The 17676-nt window shown below is 37.6% G+C and overlaps 1 protein-coding gene across 3 annotated transcripts in view; it reads right to left on the bottom strand.

Annotated features, from left to right (window-relative positions):
- Positions 1-3120: 3120 nt before the first annotated feature.
- The window catches only part of RNF20 (ring finger protein 20), a 28584-nt gene continuing 14028 nt past the window's right edge, over positions 3121-17676 (bottom strand). For all 3 annotated transcript variants that reach the window (XM_007968554.3, XM_007968555.3, XM_073021814.1), the window contains 11 exons: positions 16348-16527; positions 15269-15404; positions 14834-14955; positions 14343-14713; positions 12947-13064; positions 12216-12365; positions 9480-9692; positions 5549-5674; positions 5245-5385; positions 4457-4558; positions 3121-4222 (listed from right to left, as the gene is read on the bottom strand). In XM_007968554.3, the coding sequence (XP_007966745.1) occupies positions 4046-4222; positions 4457-4558; positions 5245-5385; positions 5549-5674; positions 9480-9692; positions 12216-12365; positions 12947-13064; positions 14343-14713; positions 14834-14955; positions 15269-15404; positions 16348-16527 (1836 nt within the window). In that variant the 3' untranslated portion in view covers positions 3121-4045. The remainder of the gene's footprint in view (positions 4223-4456; positions 4559-5244; positions 5386-5548; positions 5675-9479; positions 9693-12215; positions 12366-12946; positions 13065-14342; positions 14714-14833; positions 14956-15268; positions 15405-16347; positions 16528-17676) is intronic.

Here is a 17676-nt window from a genome sequence, read left to right as displayed (position 1 = left end):
AATAAATGAAGACTTTATGCAGGTTTCTGTAGTATAGTGGTTATCATGTGTGCCTTGCAGTAAGTGAAGTCTCAGCTATCATGGGTTGCCACTACAGAAGTGTTAGTTTTAGAATTCATAATAATTCCTTTTATTACCACAAAGTAAATTAAAACTGTAGTCATATATTTTTGGATAATACAAATTTGAAGGGTTACTTCAATATATGAGAAAAGATTGTTTCTACTTAGGGGGTGAAAAAAAGAAAGAGTAATAAGGTTTGAATCACACATTGGCCCAGTAAAACAGACTTCTGAAGATCTGGCAGCAGAAGCATGAAGCAGAATTAACTTAATCATGAAAAACTTTACTGACTATTATGTGCCTCTGCTAGATATTTAGGGATTAGACTGTTAAGACATTGTCCTTTCCATGTCCTTTAGTAATTGAGAAGTAGGCTATAAATAAGACCTTAATAGCTAACGTTTGGAACAGACCAAACATGGGCCAGAATCCCAGAAGGTAAAGCTCATTCTTTCTGATAGGACAACTTTTTAAGTATTTCCAAACCTTTAAGATCTAGAAAATTTGTAAGTATTTCTATGCCAGGGGTTTCCTATTGTGCAAACCCAATCCAACCTACACATAATCCACCATTTTTCTACTAATCTCAGTGTATCTGTTTTATCATCAGTCAAGCAGACTTCTGTAATAATGAGTAATCAAAACTTTTCTGCAGATCCACGGGGACTGGGGTTTATCTGGCAGTCCTCAGATAAATCCTCCAAGAACAAAATGTAAAGGCATTCCACACCCTAGCAAATGACAATGGGAATAAAGACGAGAGCAGCATATGCTTCCTGCAAGAGTAAGCATCACCATCCCAGTAGGTTTAGAAGACTGATGATCATTTACTGTCTAGAACCTTCACAAAATCAAATCACACTCATCACTCTAGTGGCATGTACATTAAACTATGTGCATTGAATTCTGGCCCTTGAAGAACAAGGACGCCTATGGATCTCGACAGAGAAAAAGGAAAAGGAATCGCAATGGAAATTCATGTAAGAATACAATTGCAGAAATAGTTCAATACCTTTGAAAAAGATCCCTATAGTAATTAAGAAGGTAAGATCCAAGCCATGTAGTTAAGATGCATGCCTCAGAACACACCTGACTTTGGTCAAAATCACTAAGAAATTTCCAAGGTAACAATAAAAGGAAGAAAAAAAGAGACAGAGAGACCATCCCTACAAAATCTGAAATGGTTTTAGTTTTTGAGACAGGGTCTCACTGTGTCACCCAGGCTGGAGTGCATGGCATAATCACAGCTCACAGTAGACTTAGCCTCCAGTGCTCAAGCTACCCTCCTGCTGCAGTCTTTCCAGTAGCGGGGACTACAGGTGTGCACCACCACAGCCAGCTAATTTTTGAAATTTTCTGTAGAGATAAGGTCTCTCTATGTTGCCTGGGCTGGTCTCAAACTCCAGGGTTCAAGCGATCCTCCTGTCTCAGCCTCCCAAACTGCTGGGATTATAGGCATGAGCCACTGCACCCAGCCTGAAGTGTTTTTCAGAAATGAGAAGTCTCTAGGACTTCTACAATAATCTTTGAAATTGGCATTTATGAGCATTACCTTAAAGAAATTACCCTTTAAAGTTCGTATGGATCAAGGGTTGTGATTGCTAACTAGGATCTAAAAAAGCTATGAATAATGTACATACAATACAAATAAAATTTGGTATGCAGTCTGGGAGTATTCCTGAAGCCCATTCATTGACTTCTTCTGTAGTGAGAGAAGCCAACTGCCAAAAAATCACCATCATTTTTGGTTATTATCTGAAAATGACTTTGAGAGCTCAACTTGTGTTGCCGCAACCTCAAGCCGGTTGGGATCAGGGGCTCCCTGCTCATCTCAACTAGAGGAACTCCCTCTAAATCCAACTTCCCATGGGGCTAGTGGTTTCCTCCACAACATTCCACAGGATCTATGGTCCCCTGGCGCTGGGCAGCTGACTTTCTCAGTCAATTGTCGCAAACAGCCAACAGCCAAGCCCAAACCACCTGTTGACCAAGCAGTATATCTGCACCCAACCAACTAAGTTATGCTCAAGCTTACCCTATAAGAAGAGCAAGAAGCAAGGTGAAAGTGTCCTATTAATAAATGAAAACTCACTGTGTCCAGAAGCAGGAGTTAATCCTGTCATGATGGTTCTGTGGGGGTGGGGGTGTTTGCTGAGCAGGGGGTCAAGGGACCCATGACCTCTCTTGATGACCTAGTAAGATTTTCTAGTTAGATTCATTGCTTAATTCCTACCACATGACTTTGTGGAATTCGGTGCAAATCCTGCTGATTATAGCTGGTGACCACAAAAAGACACAGAATTTGCTCTTACCTATCTTCTAGGACAGGTGGTGATCAAGAGGGATCCACTTTACACAACCCCTTGCCAGAGATTTAGAAAACCTCTGGTTTGCTGGTTACTATAAAACATAATGCAGCTGGGCATGGTGGCTCACACCTATAATCCCAACACTGGGAGGCCGAGGAAAGCGGATCACCTGAGGTCAGGAGTTTGAGACCAGCCTGGCTAACATGGTAAAACCCCATCTCTGCTAAAAATACAAACAGCCAGACATGGTGGTGAGCACCTGTAATCCCAGCCACTCAGGAGACTGAGGCAGGAGAATCACTTGGACCCAGGAGGCAGAGGTTGCAGTGAGCCAAGATTGTGCCACTGCACTCCAGCCTGGGCGACAAGAGCAAAATTCCATCTCAAAAAAAAAAGAAAAAACCACCACCACATAATGCAAGAACTCTCACCCTAAAGCTACAGGCAGCAATATGCTCCCCCTAAAAACAAATTATAGTCTCTTACCCCACATAATGAACTATGAAAGATAACTGAGTAGTCAAATAAATTAATCTTTTAGGCATTATTTTTCCACAGAATAGACTCAATAAAAGAACTAGGAGAAAAGTGCTTCAATTAAGCAAAGATCTAAATACTCTAAACAAGGCCAACCTCTTGATCTAAGCTGATTATTTCCATGCAAGAGAATTCAATTTTAGAACTGCAGGTATAAAATCAACTTGTAACAACAAAGACAAAAGTTTCAAAGAAAAATCATAAACACAAATGCAAACTGAATCCTGCTTTAATTCAAGCTTGTGGAGAAAAAAGTTCTACAGAAACATTCCACGGACTTTTCTGGAAAAGAGGGATCACAACCACCCCTGTAAAAAGGAGACTGAGAGTAATTCACAGCTCACCAAGTTCTCTCTGTATCAAATTCCCAGAATACCCAGAAGATTTCTTCACCAGCTCAGTCCTGACTCACCCTCTTCAATCTTTATTTCATCAGAAGACAAAGGGTCATATTATTTAAAATTATTCTAGCCTCAAGAAATTTACAGACTTGGAGTAGTAGAGCATTCAAAACTTAAACAACTTTAACAAGAAAGTCAGCTGGTCTTAACAAGTTACTCTGCTAGTAAATGGGAAATGGACTGAATCATCCTAGACGTAATTTTATCAGGGCTGCAAACCACCCAGGGGAGAGTAGCACAATTATACCATTTTGTAATCCACATTCACAAAAAGTTTGCTACACAAATGAAGAAAACTTTGTGCCCATAGACAACTTATTTTTTAAAATATCACTCCCCAAAAGTAGCCATGTTTCCACTTTTGTTCCCTTCTCCATATCAAAAATACCAACTTGATTTCTTCAGGAGGAATGGACAATCCAAGTTTATACAGTGGGCTGGAAAAAGAAAACATTGAAAAGTCTAAAAGCAGGAAATAAACAAAGCTGGGAGGGAAGACAATAAGAGTTGTTTGTTTCTAATTCATTCTGAAACCCAAGGCTTGTATTTACCAGTCCTTTCTGCTAAAGTCATCCAGCTATTGAAGAGGAGAGCCTGGAAGTAAAGTCTGTGGAGGAAAGGTAGTTGACTGATAAACTGTCCTACAGGTGACAGTCAAGGAGAGAAGAGGTAGAGGTTTGGTGGTTAATGAATAAGTTCCTGACTAGCCAGCTCCTCTTCTTCTCTTGACTTAGATCAACCAATGTAGATGCGATGAAAATCATTGGCACCAAAAGCAGCATTACACTTGGGACATTTGCGCTGGCGGGTGTCATAGCGTGTCTTCACACACTCAAAGCAGAAGACATGAAAACACTTAGTAAGAACAGCATCCTTTTTACGCATGTTACAGCATGGACAGGTCAAGCGTGCCTAAAAAGAAAAGATGTCAGAGTTTGAGCAATCATGAAAGTTTATGATCCAAATGGCTCTCATATAGTACACAACCAAGAAGAGAACCCACAAGGCACTAAAAAAAGAGCATCATTTCCCCCAACCTGCCAAAATAAACCATTCTCTGGTTACCATCATGTAAATTACTCTCCCATTCTATTACGCCACTTAAAGCCTTGACAAAAAACAAATCACTGAGGCATTTTTTCTAACCTTGTAATCCTTAATCTCTTCCATCAGAATCTCATCACACTTGGGTACATTGTCTGGTTTCTTTGTGGTCTCCAGCTTCCTGCGAAGTCTAGAGATGTCCTCCTGTGGTAGGATAGCATACCTATTAGACACACTTACCCAAGTCTGCCATTTTTGAGAAAAACAATAGCTCTAACTTGAGTTTTCTGTTGTGAAAAGAGAGGACTTTCTGTCCTTTTATGTCCAATTATCTCGTAGAAATGTAGAGAACTGCAAATGGCAGACTATTTTCTTTTGTTTCAGAACAGGCAACCATATCATATCCTCAAATTAGAATTGCATCTAACTATTACCAATTCAGACCTGTGAAAACACATCTAAGAAGAGTTTAGAGGATAGTCCACTTTGTTTTATGGTAACTAGTTTTAAGCTGAAGGTAGACTGGTTTAAAATAACTCAGATTTATGGATAAGGACAGAAAGACATCATGAGAAACAGCTGGCATGACAAAACTAGAGACATTATAGGAGAACTTGAAAATCCTCTACTGCTGCTATGCTGCTACTTCTTTAACAATTTACTAATTCATTAATTTAACAAATATTTATTTTGTGCCTACTAGGTACAAGGCACCATAAAAGGGTCTGAGGATATGGCAGTGAAGAAAACACTTACTCTCTTCCCTCAGCCAACTCCCTCAAGTCTAGCAGGAAATGGCATACACTGGACTAATGATTCTTTCATGATATGGGTCACTTCTGACCTCGGAAAACACCTAAAAGGTGACAAGAAAAGACAACTGCTTTTACCTGGGCTCGTTTGAAATTGAACATGTCCTTTTCTTTGGTAACACTGTTCTCCACGATCTCATCCTGAAAATCATGTAGCTTCTTCTGAGCCAACTCCAGTTGTGCTTTGAGGTCATCTGCAAGCTGGGCTGCCTCCATTGCCTATGTAGGATGTACAAATAAGTAACACCATTGTATCGTCTCTTATTCCCAGTGAGGCAAAATGTTAGCCAAAGTTGAAGGAATAAAGCAAACTTATTATTTCAACAGTGTTATACTTATTTGTTCCGCTGAGACTAACCATCATTAGATTAATCAATCATACCTTGCGCTTATTCATCTCTAAGGCTTGGGTCCTAAGACCCAGCTCTTTCTCCCCTGTGCCAATGTTGCTCTGTAACAGATGCTCCTTCTCTTCCAGTTTCCTTACTACCTGTAGCTGGGCATCAACCTTTGAACAGAAAATCAAATTTTAACAAAAATGAAAAGTTAAAAAAAAAAAAAAAAAACTATTCTGTTAATCTATAAGCCCACAAAATACAATGTTAGAAATCTCAAACTATTACCGATTCTGCCCATGAACCCTTCAAAATACATCAAGACTATGATAACTGAAAGCTTTACCTTTAATATAAAATATTGTGGAAGATACAAGTAAGAGTCTGAAAAATGACTGAAAAGATTCTTTTCCAAATTGCCAAAAATAGAGAATATCACATGTTAAAGCTTAAAACCCGGTAATTCATACTACAGCATATAAATTGAACTCAAACAAAAGTCCAAGAGTATTCCCTTCAGAACAGCTAGCCATTCTAAAGAGTCTTTTTTGAAATTAATGCACAAAGGAGAATCAAACAATATTAAAGTGTAAAAAGTAAAATCACAAACACCCACCTCCTAACCTCACCCACAACTCATCCCAATATGTGGAGGTAACCATTCTAACAGTTTCTCATGCCACCTTCAAAAAGCATATCAAAAAGATAGTCCACCATGATCAAGTGGGTCTCATACCAGGGATGCAGGGGTGGTTTGACATCTGCAAGTCAATAAATGTGATACACCATATAAACAGAATTAAAAACAAAAATCACATGATCATCTCAACAGACGCAGAAAAAGCATTTGACAAAATCCAGCATCCTTTTATGATTAAAACCCTGAGCAAAATCAGCATAGAAGGGACATATCTTAAGGTAATAAAAGCCATCTATGACAATCCCACAGCCAACATTATACTGAACAAGGAAAAGTTGAAAGCATTCCCCCTGAGAACCGGAACAAGACACAGATGCCACTCTCACCACTTCCATTCAACATGGTACTGGAAGTCCTAGCCACAGCAATCAGACAAGAGAAAGAAATAAAAAGCATCCAAATTGGTAATGAGGAAGTCAAACTGTCACTGTTTGCTGATCACATTATCATATACCTAGAGAACCCTAAAGACTCATCCAAAAAGCTGCTAGAACTGGTAAATGCATTCAGCGAAGCTTCAGCATACAAAATTAATGTGCACAAATCAGAGCTCTGCTAAACACCAACAGCAGCCAAACTGAGAATCACATCAAGAACTCAACCCCTTTGACAATAGCTGCAAAAAAATAAAATAAAATATTTAGGAATATACTTAACCAAGAACATGAGAGACCTTGACAAGAAAAATTACAAAACACTGCTGAAAGAAATCATAGATGACACAAACAAATGGAAATACATCCCATGATCATGGATAATAGAATCAATATTGTGAAAATTACCATACTGCCAAAACCAATCTACAAATTAAATGCAATTCCCATCAAAATACCGACATCATTCTTCAAGGAACTAGAAAAAACAATCCTAAAATGCATATGGAACCAAAAAAGAGCACGTATAGCCAAAGCAAGACTAAGTAAAATGAACAAATCTGGAGGCATCACATTACCTGACTTCAAACTATACTATAAAGAAATAGTCACGGCCAGGCGCAGTGGCTCACGCCTGTAATCCCAGCACTTTGGGAGGCCGAGGCGGGCAGATCACGAGGTCGGGAGATTGAGACCATCCTGGCTAACACAGCAAAACCCCGTCTCTGCTAAAAATACAAAAAATTAGCCGGGCATTGTGGCGGGTGCCTGCAGTCCCAGCTACTCGGGAGGCTGGGGCAGGAGAATGGTGTGAACCCGGGAGGCAGAGCTTGCAGGGAGCCAAAATCGTGCCACCGCACTCCAGTCTGGGCAACAGAGCAAGACTCTGTCACAAAAAAACAAAAAACAAAACAAAACAAAAAAACCCACAGTCACAAAAACAGCATGGTACTAGTACAAAAATAGGCATATAAACCACGAAACAGAATAGAGAACCCAGAAATAAAGCCAAATACGTATAGGCAACTGATTTTTGACAAACCAAACAAAAACATAAAGTGGGAAGGGACACCCTATTCAACAAATGGTGGTGTGATAATTGGCAAGCCACATGTAGAAGAATGGAACTAGATCCTCATCTCTCACCTTATACAAAAATCAACTCAAGATGGGTCAAAGACTTAAATCTAAGACCTGAAACCATAAAAATTCTAGAAGTCAACATTGGAAAAACCTTTCTAGACACTGGCTTAGGCAAAGACTTCATGACCAAGAACCCAAAAGCAAATGCAACAAAAGAAACAATAAATAGATGAAACTTAATTAAACGAAAAAGCTTCTGCACAGCAAAAGAAATAATCAGCAGAGTAAACAGACAACCCATAGAGTGGCAGAAAAAAATCTATACATCCAACAAAGGACTAACATCCAGTATCTACAAGGAACTCAAACAAATGAGCAAGAACAAAACAAACAATACCACCAAAAAGTGGGCTAAGGATATGAATATACAATTCTCAAAAGAAAATATACGAATGGCCAACAAACATAAGAAAAATGCTCAACATCATTAACTATCAGGGAACTATAAATCAAAACCACAGTGCAATACCACCTCACTTTGCAGGAATGGCCATAATCAAAAAATAATAGGTGTTGGCATGGATATGATGAAAAGGGAACACTTTTTCACTATTGGTGGGAATGTAAACTAGTACAACTACTATGGAAAACAGTATGGAGATGCCTTAATGAACTAAAAGTAAATTTACCACTTGATTCAGCAATCCCACTTCCAGGTATCTACCTAGAGGAAAAGTCACACCATGGAATACTACTCAGTCATAAGAAGGAACAAAATAATGCCATTTGCAGCAATATGGATGGAATTGGAGACCAATATTCTAAGTGAAGTAACTCAGGAATGGAAAACCAAACATTGTATGTCCTTACTCGAAAGTAGGAGCTAAGCTATGAGGATGCAAAGGCATGAGAATTATACAATAAACTGTGGGGACTTGGCAGAGGGAGGCAAGAGGCAAAAGACTACACACTGGGTACAATGTACACTGCTTGGGTTATGGGTACACCAAAATCTTGGTATCACCACTAAAGAACTTATTCATGTAACCAAACACCACCTGTTCCCCAAAACCTATGGAAATTTAAAAAAAAAAAAAAAAAGGGCCGGGCGCGGTGGCTCACGCCTGTAATCCCAGCACTTTGGGAGGCCGAGATGGGCGGATCACGAGGTCAGGAGATCGAGACCATCCTGACTAACACGGTGAAACCCCGTCTCTACTAAAAATACAAAAATTAGCCGGGCGCGGTGGCGGGCGTCTGTAGTCCCAGCCACACGGGAGGCTGAGGCAGGAGAATGGCGTGAACCCGGGAGGCGGAGCTTGCAGTGAGTGGAGATTGCGCCACCGCACTCCAGCCTGGCGACAGAGCCAGTCTCCATCTCAAAAAAAAAAAAAAAAAAAAAAAAAAAAAAGTAAAATCACACATACCTCCTAACCTCACCCACAACTCATCCCAATATCCAGAGGTAAAGATTCTAACAGTTACTCATGCAGCCTTCCAGAAATTTTTAAAATACACAGCACAGGCACACAAGTAAACATACACTTTAATGCAAAAAGGGTAACAAAATAAGTCAGTTGATTTTATTTCAGACATGTTTCCATATTAGCAGATCCATATTTGACAGCTACACTGTACTCTTTTGTAGGAATAACAGTAGAGATGTATAATTTATTTACCAATACCCTAATGATGAACATTTAGTTTTCAAATTTTTTTCCATCGCAAAAAAAATGCCACAATAATCGTTCTTTAATTTGTATCATCATGTAGAAAGCACCCTATTTCAACAGAATAGAAAGCTCTACTTATCCGAATTACCTGAGTCTTCAGAGTCAAAACCTGGTCTGCCAGCTCCTCCTTCTCTTCTTTAAGCAATTTATGGATCTGATTGGACTTGATACGCTCTGACATGAGCTTGAAATTTGCATCATCCTTCTCCCGCAATTGCTGCATCAAACGGATATTTTGCTCCTGCATGTCTTCAAAGGCCTGGCCTGTGACATCCATCTCAGAAAGGAGTGCTTCTTCTTCCTAAAGGATGGAGGAAGAGATTTCATTTTAGAAGAATCTTCCAACTTCAATGGATGAGCACCGGAAACTAAACTTTCCCACCATTCACTTAGATATAAATTAATTTAGTGACAGTTTTAAGAAGCTGTGTTTTGTCATTAGGCATACAAAAGCTCTATTATCTGAAGTCACTGGCACCAATTGTTGGTCTGATACCTATTAGTTGACCTGTATTCAAAGTCAGTTAAAGCAGACAATAATTGTATTTACCTTAATCTAGACAAACAGATCAAGCAGTAATTGGTTAAGAGTATTTCCATCGTAACCTCTCACATTTTCTCATGCTTTTCCGCAATTAGAATACTGGATCTACAGGATTTCCAGCAGGTGCAAACATCTAAAGCCTCGTAACAATCTGATAGGTGAAGACTGGTATCTAATAATAGCTTTACTTTATATCTATCTCTATTTCATTATAAGTGAGACTGAGCATCTTTTCATATGGTTAAGACCATTTGCATTCTTTCTATAACCTATCCATTTCTTTTGCCTATTCTTTCATTGGATTCTTGAGTTTTTTCCCCCTATTTTGGAGAGAAAAAAAATTTCCCCTATTTTTTTTTTTTTTTTGTATCAGGTAAGCCGCCTTTGTAATAAGAGTTAAAAATATTTTTTACTTTTTGTCATTTAATCTTTTGGCTTTGCTAACAGTGATTTTTGCAATGTAGAAGTTTTGTAGCATTTTTAAAAATAACTCAAAATTACCAATTTTTTGTTCACATTTTCTAGCCTTTTATTCATAGAAAGGTCTCTACTCCAAAGGTCTCTACTCCAAATTAGAAAAGAATTTAAAGGTGTTCTTCTAGCTTTTTGATGGATGCATTTTTTTTAAATATCATATCTATGATCCATTTGGAAATCATCCTAGTGTAGAGCATTCAAATATGTATCTAACTTTTTTCTAATATTTTTTTTTTACTTTTGTCCCATCACGTCAGTTTTTCTTTTCCCCACTGATTTAAAACTATGTATTTAGCATATAATAAATACCATGTGTACTTTCATCTATTTCTCAAGTTTCTATTCAGTTCTAATAGTCTGTCTAGTAGTCCCAAGCCATTTTACCTACAGAAATTCTATGTTTTAAAATATGGAAGAGACCCCAGAGCTGTTCTTTTTCAATTTCTCTTGTTACTCTTGTTTACTTTTCCACATGTACTTTAAAACCAGTTTGTCTAGTACCAAAATAAACAAAACTATAACTTAAAAAAAGCACTTGCATGAGATCACATTACATTAACACATAAACTTAGAAAGACTGAACATTTTTAAGATAGTGAGTCGTCCTATACAAGAACAGTGTCTTTCTTTTTACTTGTTCTAGAACCCATAATAGTACAATTTCCTGATAATTACCTTGAGAGAGGGAAGAAAAAAAAAGTGGCAATTACCAGATTTAAGAAAAGTCAAAATTATACTTTTTCTTTGAAACGGAGTTTCGCTCTTGTTGCCCGGGCTGGAGTGCAATGGCGTGATCTCAGCTCACTGCAACCTCTGCTCCCAGGTTCCAACGATTCTCCTGCCTCAGCCTCCCAAGTAGTTGGGATTACAGGCACGCGCCACCACGCCCAGCTAATTTTGTATTTTTTTAAAAAGAGACAGGGTTTCTCCATGTTGGTCAGGCTGGTCTTGAACCCCCGACCTCAGGTGATCCACCCACCTCAGCCTCCCAAAGTGCTGGGATTACAGGCAGGAACCACCGCACCTGGCCCAAAATTATATTTTTTAACAAAAGGAATGTGTATAGGATCTAATGAAGTTCTTTTCAAGGCACTTCATGATCAACTTACCATTAAACCTACTCTGTCTCACTGTTATTTTGCTATTTCTTAGAAACAATGAAGGTGTACTAACAGAGAACACATATATGGTTTTCCCAAGTATTTTCAGTATCTTTATTATTGAATGTTAAAAATTCACTGGGATTTAAAAATAAATGCATATTCATTATGAGGAAGAGAAGAATCTCTGTAGTTCTATGACCGCAATAGCCATAGTTAACATACTGCTTAATCAATATATACTATATTGGTTAATATATTATATCCTTATTATATATAAATCACATATTTATAAGCACAGATTTTCTGTGTAGTATATGTACTACATAGAAATATATAATATATATTTATAAGCATAGTTTTCTTAGTTTCATATATTTGTAATCATAATGTATATAAAATCTTACATCTTATTTTTCATTTTATATTCACTATAACCCTTAATTCCAGGTCAGCAAAGAAAGACTAGATCTTCAATAAATGTCCATTTAAATAACAGTAAATTTCCTGCCTCGCAAACACACAAAGCAAAATAACAGAAATATTAAAGACTTGAAGGTAAGAATTAAAACACACACACAAAAAGGAAAAACACATCTTAATCAAAAAAAGACCAAAATAAAAAAGCAAATTTTACTGGCAGTAACTTATTGTCAAGTAACATTTACTCAAAAAGTCAATTAAATAAAGAAGGTGTGTCCACCTGCTTGGCCATAGCTAGCTTCTTCTGTAGGTATTCTATCTGCTCCTCCACTGCCCGGATCTTCCTCAAGGCATCCTCATCAGCCATTTTCTTGTTCTCTTTCTTCTCTTTATCTTCCAGATCCTTGAGTCTTTGCCTTAGATCTTCCAACTATAGGAGGAAAAAAATTGCATAAAAATAAAAAGTTGTAATACATTTTCAAAAATCAATTAATACTGTGCAAAGATGGAGGGTCCGTAATACCAAAAGAATCTTTACAGAATTATAGAACAAGATACATAATATACTAAAGCATCACATAGCAACGTATGTTTTAACATCACTCCATTGCACTATGACATGCTTCTATAAGCAACATTTTTGAGAAGTGCACAGGTACCTTTCTTTAGAATAGTGGTTCTCATTCTTTTTTTAGGCCTCAAAATTTTAAGAGCAGAAGACATTCCTCCCAAAAGTAATGAAAAAGATTATCTCTGCAGCAATGAATTACATAGGAAAAACAAGGAATAAATACTTTGAAAAGCCTACTGATAACCCCAGTAATTCAGATATATTTATTTTACCATCCTATGGAGAGTTTTTAAATCTCTACTTTAGATGGTCTTTCAAAAGGCAGAAAATGTTGCACTTAAACACTAATTTTAAAGATAAAGAAATAAATTATATCCTTGGCAAGTATGAAGGAAAATCCCACAAATGAAGATTTTAACCAGAAGGACAGACTAGAATACCTCTGCCTTAGACTTCTTCTCAGCTGCCATCAGCTGAACTTTGTCTCTCTGTTCCTTTGGGGCAGAGCGGTACATATCCAGCAATAGTTTCATCTCCTTTTGGCTCTCTTGTGCCTTCCTATGACAGGCGTAGTACAAGGAGGAGAACAATGTAATAAGAAAATAAAGGTCATCAGAGCAAGGGAATTTTGATTGAGCAGAACATTTTAAAAACAGTTTCATTTTACATTTCATATCACACCTAACAGAAAAAATTTTGCACAGACTATCAAAAGACTTTTGGATAAGCTAAGAAAGTACAGAAAAGTAAGCTGTATAAAAATGAATCATTTCTCCCTTCAGACGAAGTCCTCTAACAAAGTTATAAAACAGACATTTGTACACTTGTTATATAGGCAAATTTCTGTGGCCCCCAATCTTGAGTAACTGAGATTCAGTAGTAGGTCTGGGGATGGAGCCCAAAAATGTATTTAAACAAGTCACTCAGATGATTCTGATACCACATCAGAAGAAAAAAAAAAAAAAGAAAGAAAGAAAGAAAAAAAAATTGCCTTAAGGAGTTCAAGAGGGAGAAAAAAGAAAAAGGAAAAATTTGAAAGTCTGAGCTATACTGTTAATCCTAGATTTGACAGCTGAATGATTAACCATCAGCTAAAGACTAAAACTTCACCTCTTATTAAATTACTAAACCTCTTAACTATACTTTTATATACCAAAGGAGTTCAAGCGTTTTGAGCACAGTGGTCCCTCAAATCCAAATATCAACAAAGGGTCAACCATAGAAAATAAGGAGCAAGAAGTAAGCCATTCTGCCAGAGAAGTTATTGGTTATACAGGAGAAGGGCCAATGGCATAAGGTTATGACACAGATAAATTCAGCGAGTTAAAGGTCTGTCTTAGTGTTTCAATGTCTATAGGAGTAAATCTCCTAAGAAAGATCTGGTATATTCACAAACCAGTTAACTCTCAGGCAAATAGATCAGATATTACTCAAGTTACAGTGATACATAAATACTTCACTTAGTATCATTTAAATTACGATTAATACCAGCAATCTGCTCAAATCCAGTGAAGAACAGTAGTTAATTTCTAATAATTCTCAGATGTGTTACCTCAGTCATGACATCCTTTTCCTTAATTTGGATTCATGGAAAATAAGGCTACAATCATCGGTTTACTGATACTTGATCACTGAATCAAAGTACTAAACAGCCATGAAGGCCATTTTGGCTGTGCACTTGAACAAGACTTGAAACCAAATTAATTGTACAATCTAAACCCTTACAATGATCAGATAAGCCATGCCATCAACCAAACATTTCATGCATGATGTCTTAATCTTAGCTTTTCTCTTAGCATTTCAGTCAGAAACTGTCACTCTAAATATGGCTCTTACTTGAGTTCAATCTTCAACTGTTTGATAATTTCTGCTTCCTTTTTCCTTCCATCATCATGTTTGCCTTTCTCTTTATCCTTAGCAGAATCTCTCTCTTTTTCTGACTCTTTTAGCTTCTGCTTCTCTCGTTCTCTCTCCTTCTCCTTCTCCCGTTCTCTTTCTCGTTCCCTCTCCTTCTCCCTCCTTTCTCGTTCTCGCTCTTCTTCATCCCGTTTAGATTTGATTTCATTGGCATCCTCCTGAGATGCCTTTGAAGCTGAGGACTGGGAGGATAAGTCCTCAGAATCTGGTTTTAGCTCTGCAGGCTCATCCTTAGGGTCCTCAGTACTAGACTGGGACTGGAGGAGGGCACTACCACTACGCAGACGTGTCTGGGAGAACAAAGAAAAGAAAGATGCACATCTCTTATGATAACCACATTGCCCACCTCATTCAAAAACAGCTTTATGACATTAATAGCAAACAATATTTATTCTATTCCTTCTGGTTACCTTGTTCAGGTCAGACTGCGCTTCTCTCAATTTCCGCTTATATCTCAGGACCTCCCCTTTCAGCTGGTGATTGTGATTCTGGAGGCTACTGATGAGGTGGCGCATCTCCCGGTTTATAGGGCCTTAAACACAGGAACAGCAATGTTATGAGGAACCGTGATAAGGGCAAAGGCACAAGGAGAGAGAGCAGAACACATCAGGAGGCACAGAAATAGGGAGAATTAGCAAAGAAAAGATTCCCTCTCAGAAGATGGAAACAAAACTGGTCAACTTGAGTTAAAAAACAAACACCCAGGCTGTGAACCGAAATGAATTATAGGATTTAAGGTACTTAGGACTTCTGAGTTAAAGTCAGCATTTACAAACCCTGGGGTCTGTGTTGTATCTTTCAAGTTATTTACAGCAAACTACAGCATGGAGTGAGAATCATTATACCTGCTTGTTCATTGGCAGCAAGGGTCTGCTCAAATTCTATTCTCAGCATTTCATACTCCTTGCGGACCTGGGCCAAGGTATCTTCTAGCTGAATTACTTCAGTCCTCAGCTTCTTATGAAGACTAACCTCATCTCGCTACACACAGATAAAGGAACCAATAAAAAATTCTTATTAAAATGTAGAAATACCATCATATTATATTATTCTGTCTCCTAAATTTGATCTGGAAGAATCTAAAAAGAGAAAAAATGTATCAATAATGGATTACTCTGAAAATTTCCAGTTCAATCTATACATAATGAAACCAGATAGCTACAAAAGACTAATTTGGAAACTGACAGGATACTGAAAAACTGAAGAAAATGGCCCCCAATTCTGAGAATATTAGAATTTAATTGGAGAACTAAACTATAAAACAGTATATAAACACATGTAAAATAGTATTCATTTGTCAGGCATATATTAAAAGACCAACTATTATAACCATTACCTTAAAAACTATGGAAGATACAGAAATGAACATATGAATAAAAGTTTCTACCTTTTAAAAAAATCATCTGCTGGTGCCATTATATGCTATAACGGCATGTAAGTAATTTTGCAGCTTCTACCCACTATGTTCTCCCATACACGCAAGCTCTAGCCATATTAAACTATTTCTCACACTCTCTCATACCTTTATATATGCTGTTCTCATGCTGGGAATTCCTCTTCTCCTACTTTCAACTACCAATAGACTTGTATTTATCCTTAACATTCATACCTTACTTTTTCAAGTGGAATCAGGAAACTTCCACAGTCAAATCAGACACTCTGTTCTCATCTATCACATCTTTTGGCTATGCTGCCATTGAACCACATTGCATTCTAATGGATACTATTCTCCCACTACCACAGACTACAAGATCTGTGAGGGCAGGAATTCTGTTGTCTCATCTTTATATGCCCAATACCTACCAGAGTAAACTCTATGAATGACAGCTGAATGAATGAGAGATTAATTGCACGTGAGTGAGTAAAACTGTAAAATTTAGGAGGCAGGAAAGCTTACATACAAAAGACAAGGCAAGGCTGTTACCTCAATGAGCTCAACCTGGTGCTGGTGGGTTCCCCTGGTGCCATGAAGCAGGGTCCGAGCCTCATCCAAGTGTGCTTTCAACTGTAGGCTCTCATTATACAGGACGGAGAACTGTGACTGCATGCAACGATATTCTGGAGTTTCCTTAACAACTTGCTCCACTGCACTCCGCAATTCCACCTTAGGAGGGGCCAAAGCAAAGGAAAGTCAGAAGCAGAATCTAGCATGAAGAAGCCCCAGAGGTGAGACAGGAAGTAAAATTTTGAACTCACTGATGTCCTACACAATAGAGACAATTTTATAAAGATTATTACGTTATCTACCCATTGCTCTAGTTATACAAAATCTACCCTCAAATTAAATTAGACTAACTAGGAGATGGTACCTGGATATACTGTATTCTTTTCTCCTAGAATTGTTTTGATATGTGTTTTACATTCTGTGTTGAATGAGCCACCAGAAGAGTGAAATTTGTCAGGACACTTATTTTAAAAACATAGTTGAGGACCCCAGTCACTAACTTGTTCTCTTTAATAACAGTGACAGAGAAAAAAATGGACAGGTTATCAAAAATAGTTATGCCTCTCCTAAGCAACTACCTGCTTTAATTACTCAAACACTTTTAACTGATTTAACTTAGGTTGTTTTTGTTTTGTTATTTATCAGTTCAAACATCTTTATTCATATCATTTAACCTAGAAACAAATTATAAAATAGAGATGACTATGATCAAAAAAGGAGTGAGGCAAACTTCCAGAATCTCTTTTCTTCTCCTAAGAACCTAAGAGGAAAATTCTTCTGGGCAGGTTTGAAGAACAACAGGATCACCGATCGTGTTTCTTTCTCTATTTTGGTAGCAAAAAACTGCAGAGCCAAATCTGTGGAACCACTTTGGCAAGTAGTGACATGTGAATGGCCTCCCTCCCACAGTATATATACACCTCCTGTAAACATCTTGCATACAAGCCCCACTTTTTTCATGCATTTTGGATCCTCACCTTAGTTTACCCTACTTCTCTTTTTTCTCAACAACTCCTATATTAGAGCACCTTGATTTAGTCTACATATCTTGATACGTTGCTTTAAATCCTTTTCAGGACAAGGCAGGGGATATATAATAAGTAAATATGTAAATAAAGAAGTAGATATATCAACAAAACTTAACATTTTTTGTTGTTCCCCCCAGCTTTATTAAGGTATAATCAACAACAACAAAAAATTATACATATTTAGGGTATACAATGTGATGTTTTGCTATACATATACACTGTGAAATCATTATCACAATCCAGCTAATCAACAAATCCATCACCACAGTTACCTTTTTGT

The sequence above is a fragment of the Chlorocebus sabaeus genome, chromosome 12 (genome assembly GCF_047675955.1).
Source record: "Chlorocebus sabaeus isolate Y175 chromosome 12, mChlSab1.0.hap1, whole genome shotgun sequence".
Lineage (NCBI taxonomy): Eukaryota > Metazoa > Chordata > Mammalia > Primates > Cercopithecidae > Chlorocebus > Chlorocebus sabaeus.
The sequence above is the reverse complement of the archived record's forward strand: the minus strand, read 5'-3'. Positions and strand labels throughout refer to the sequence as shown.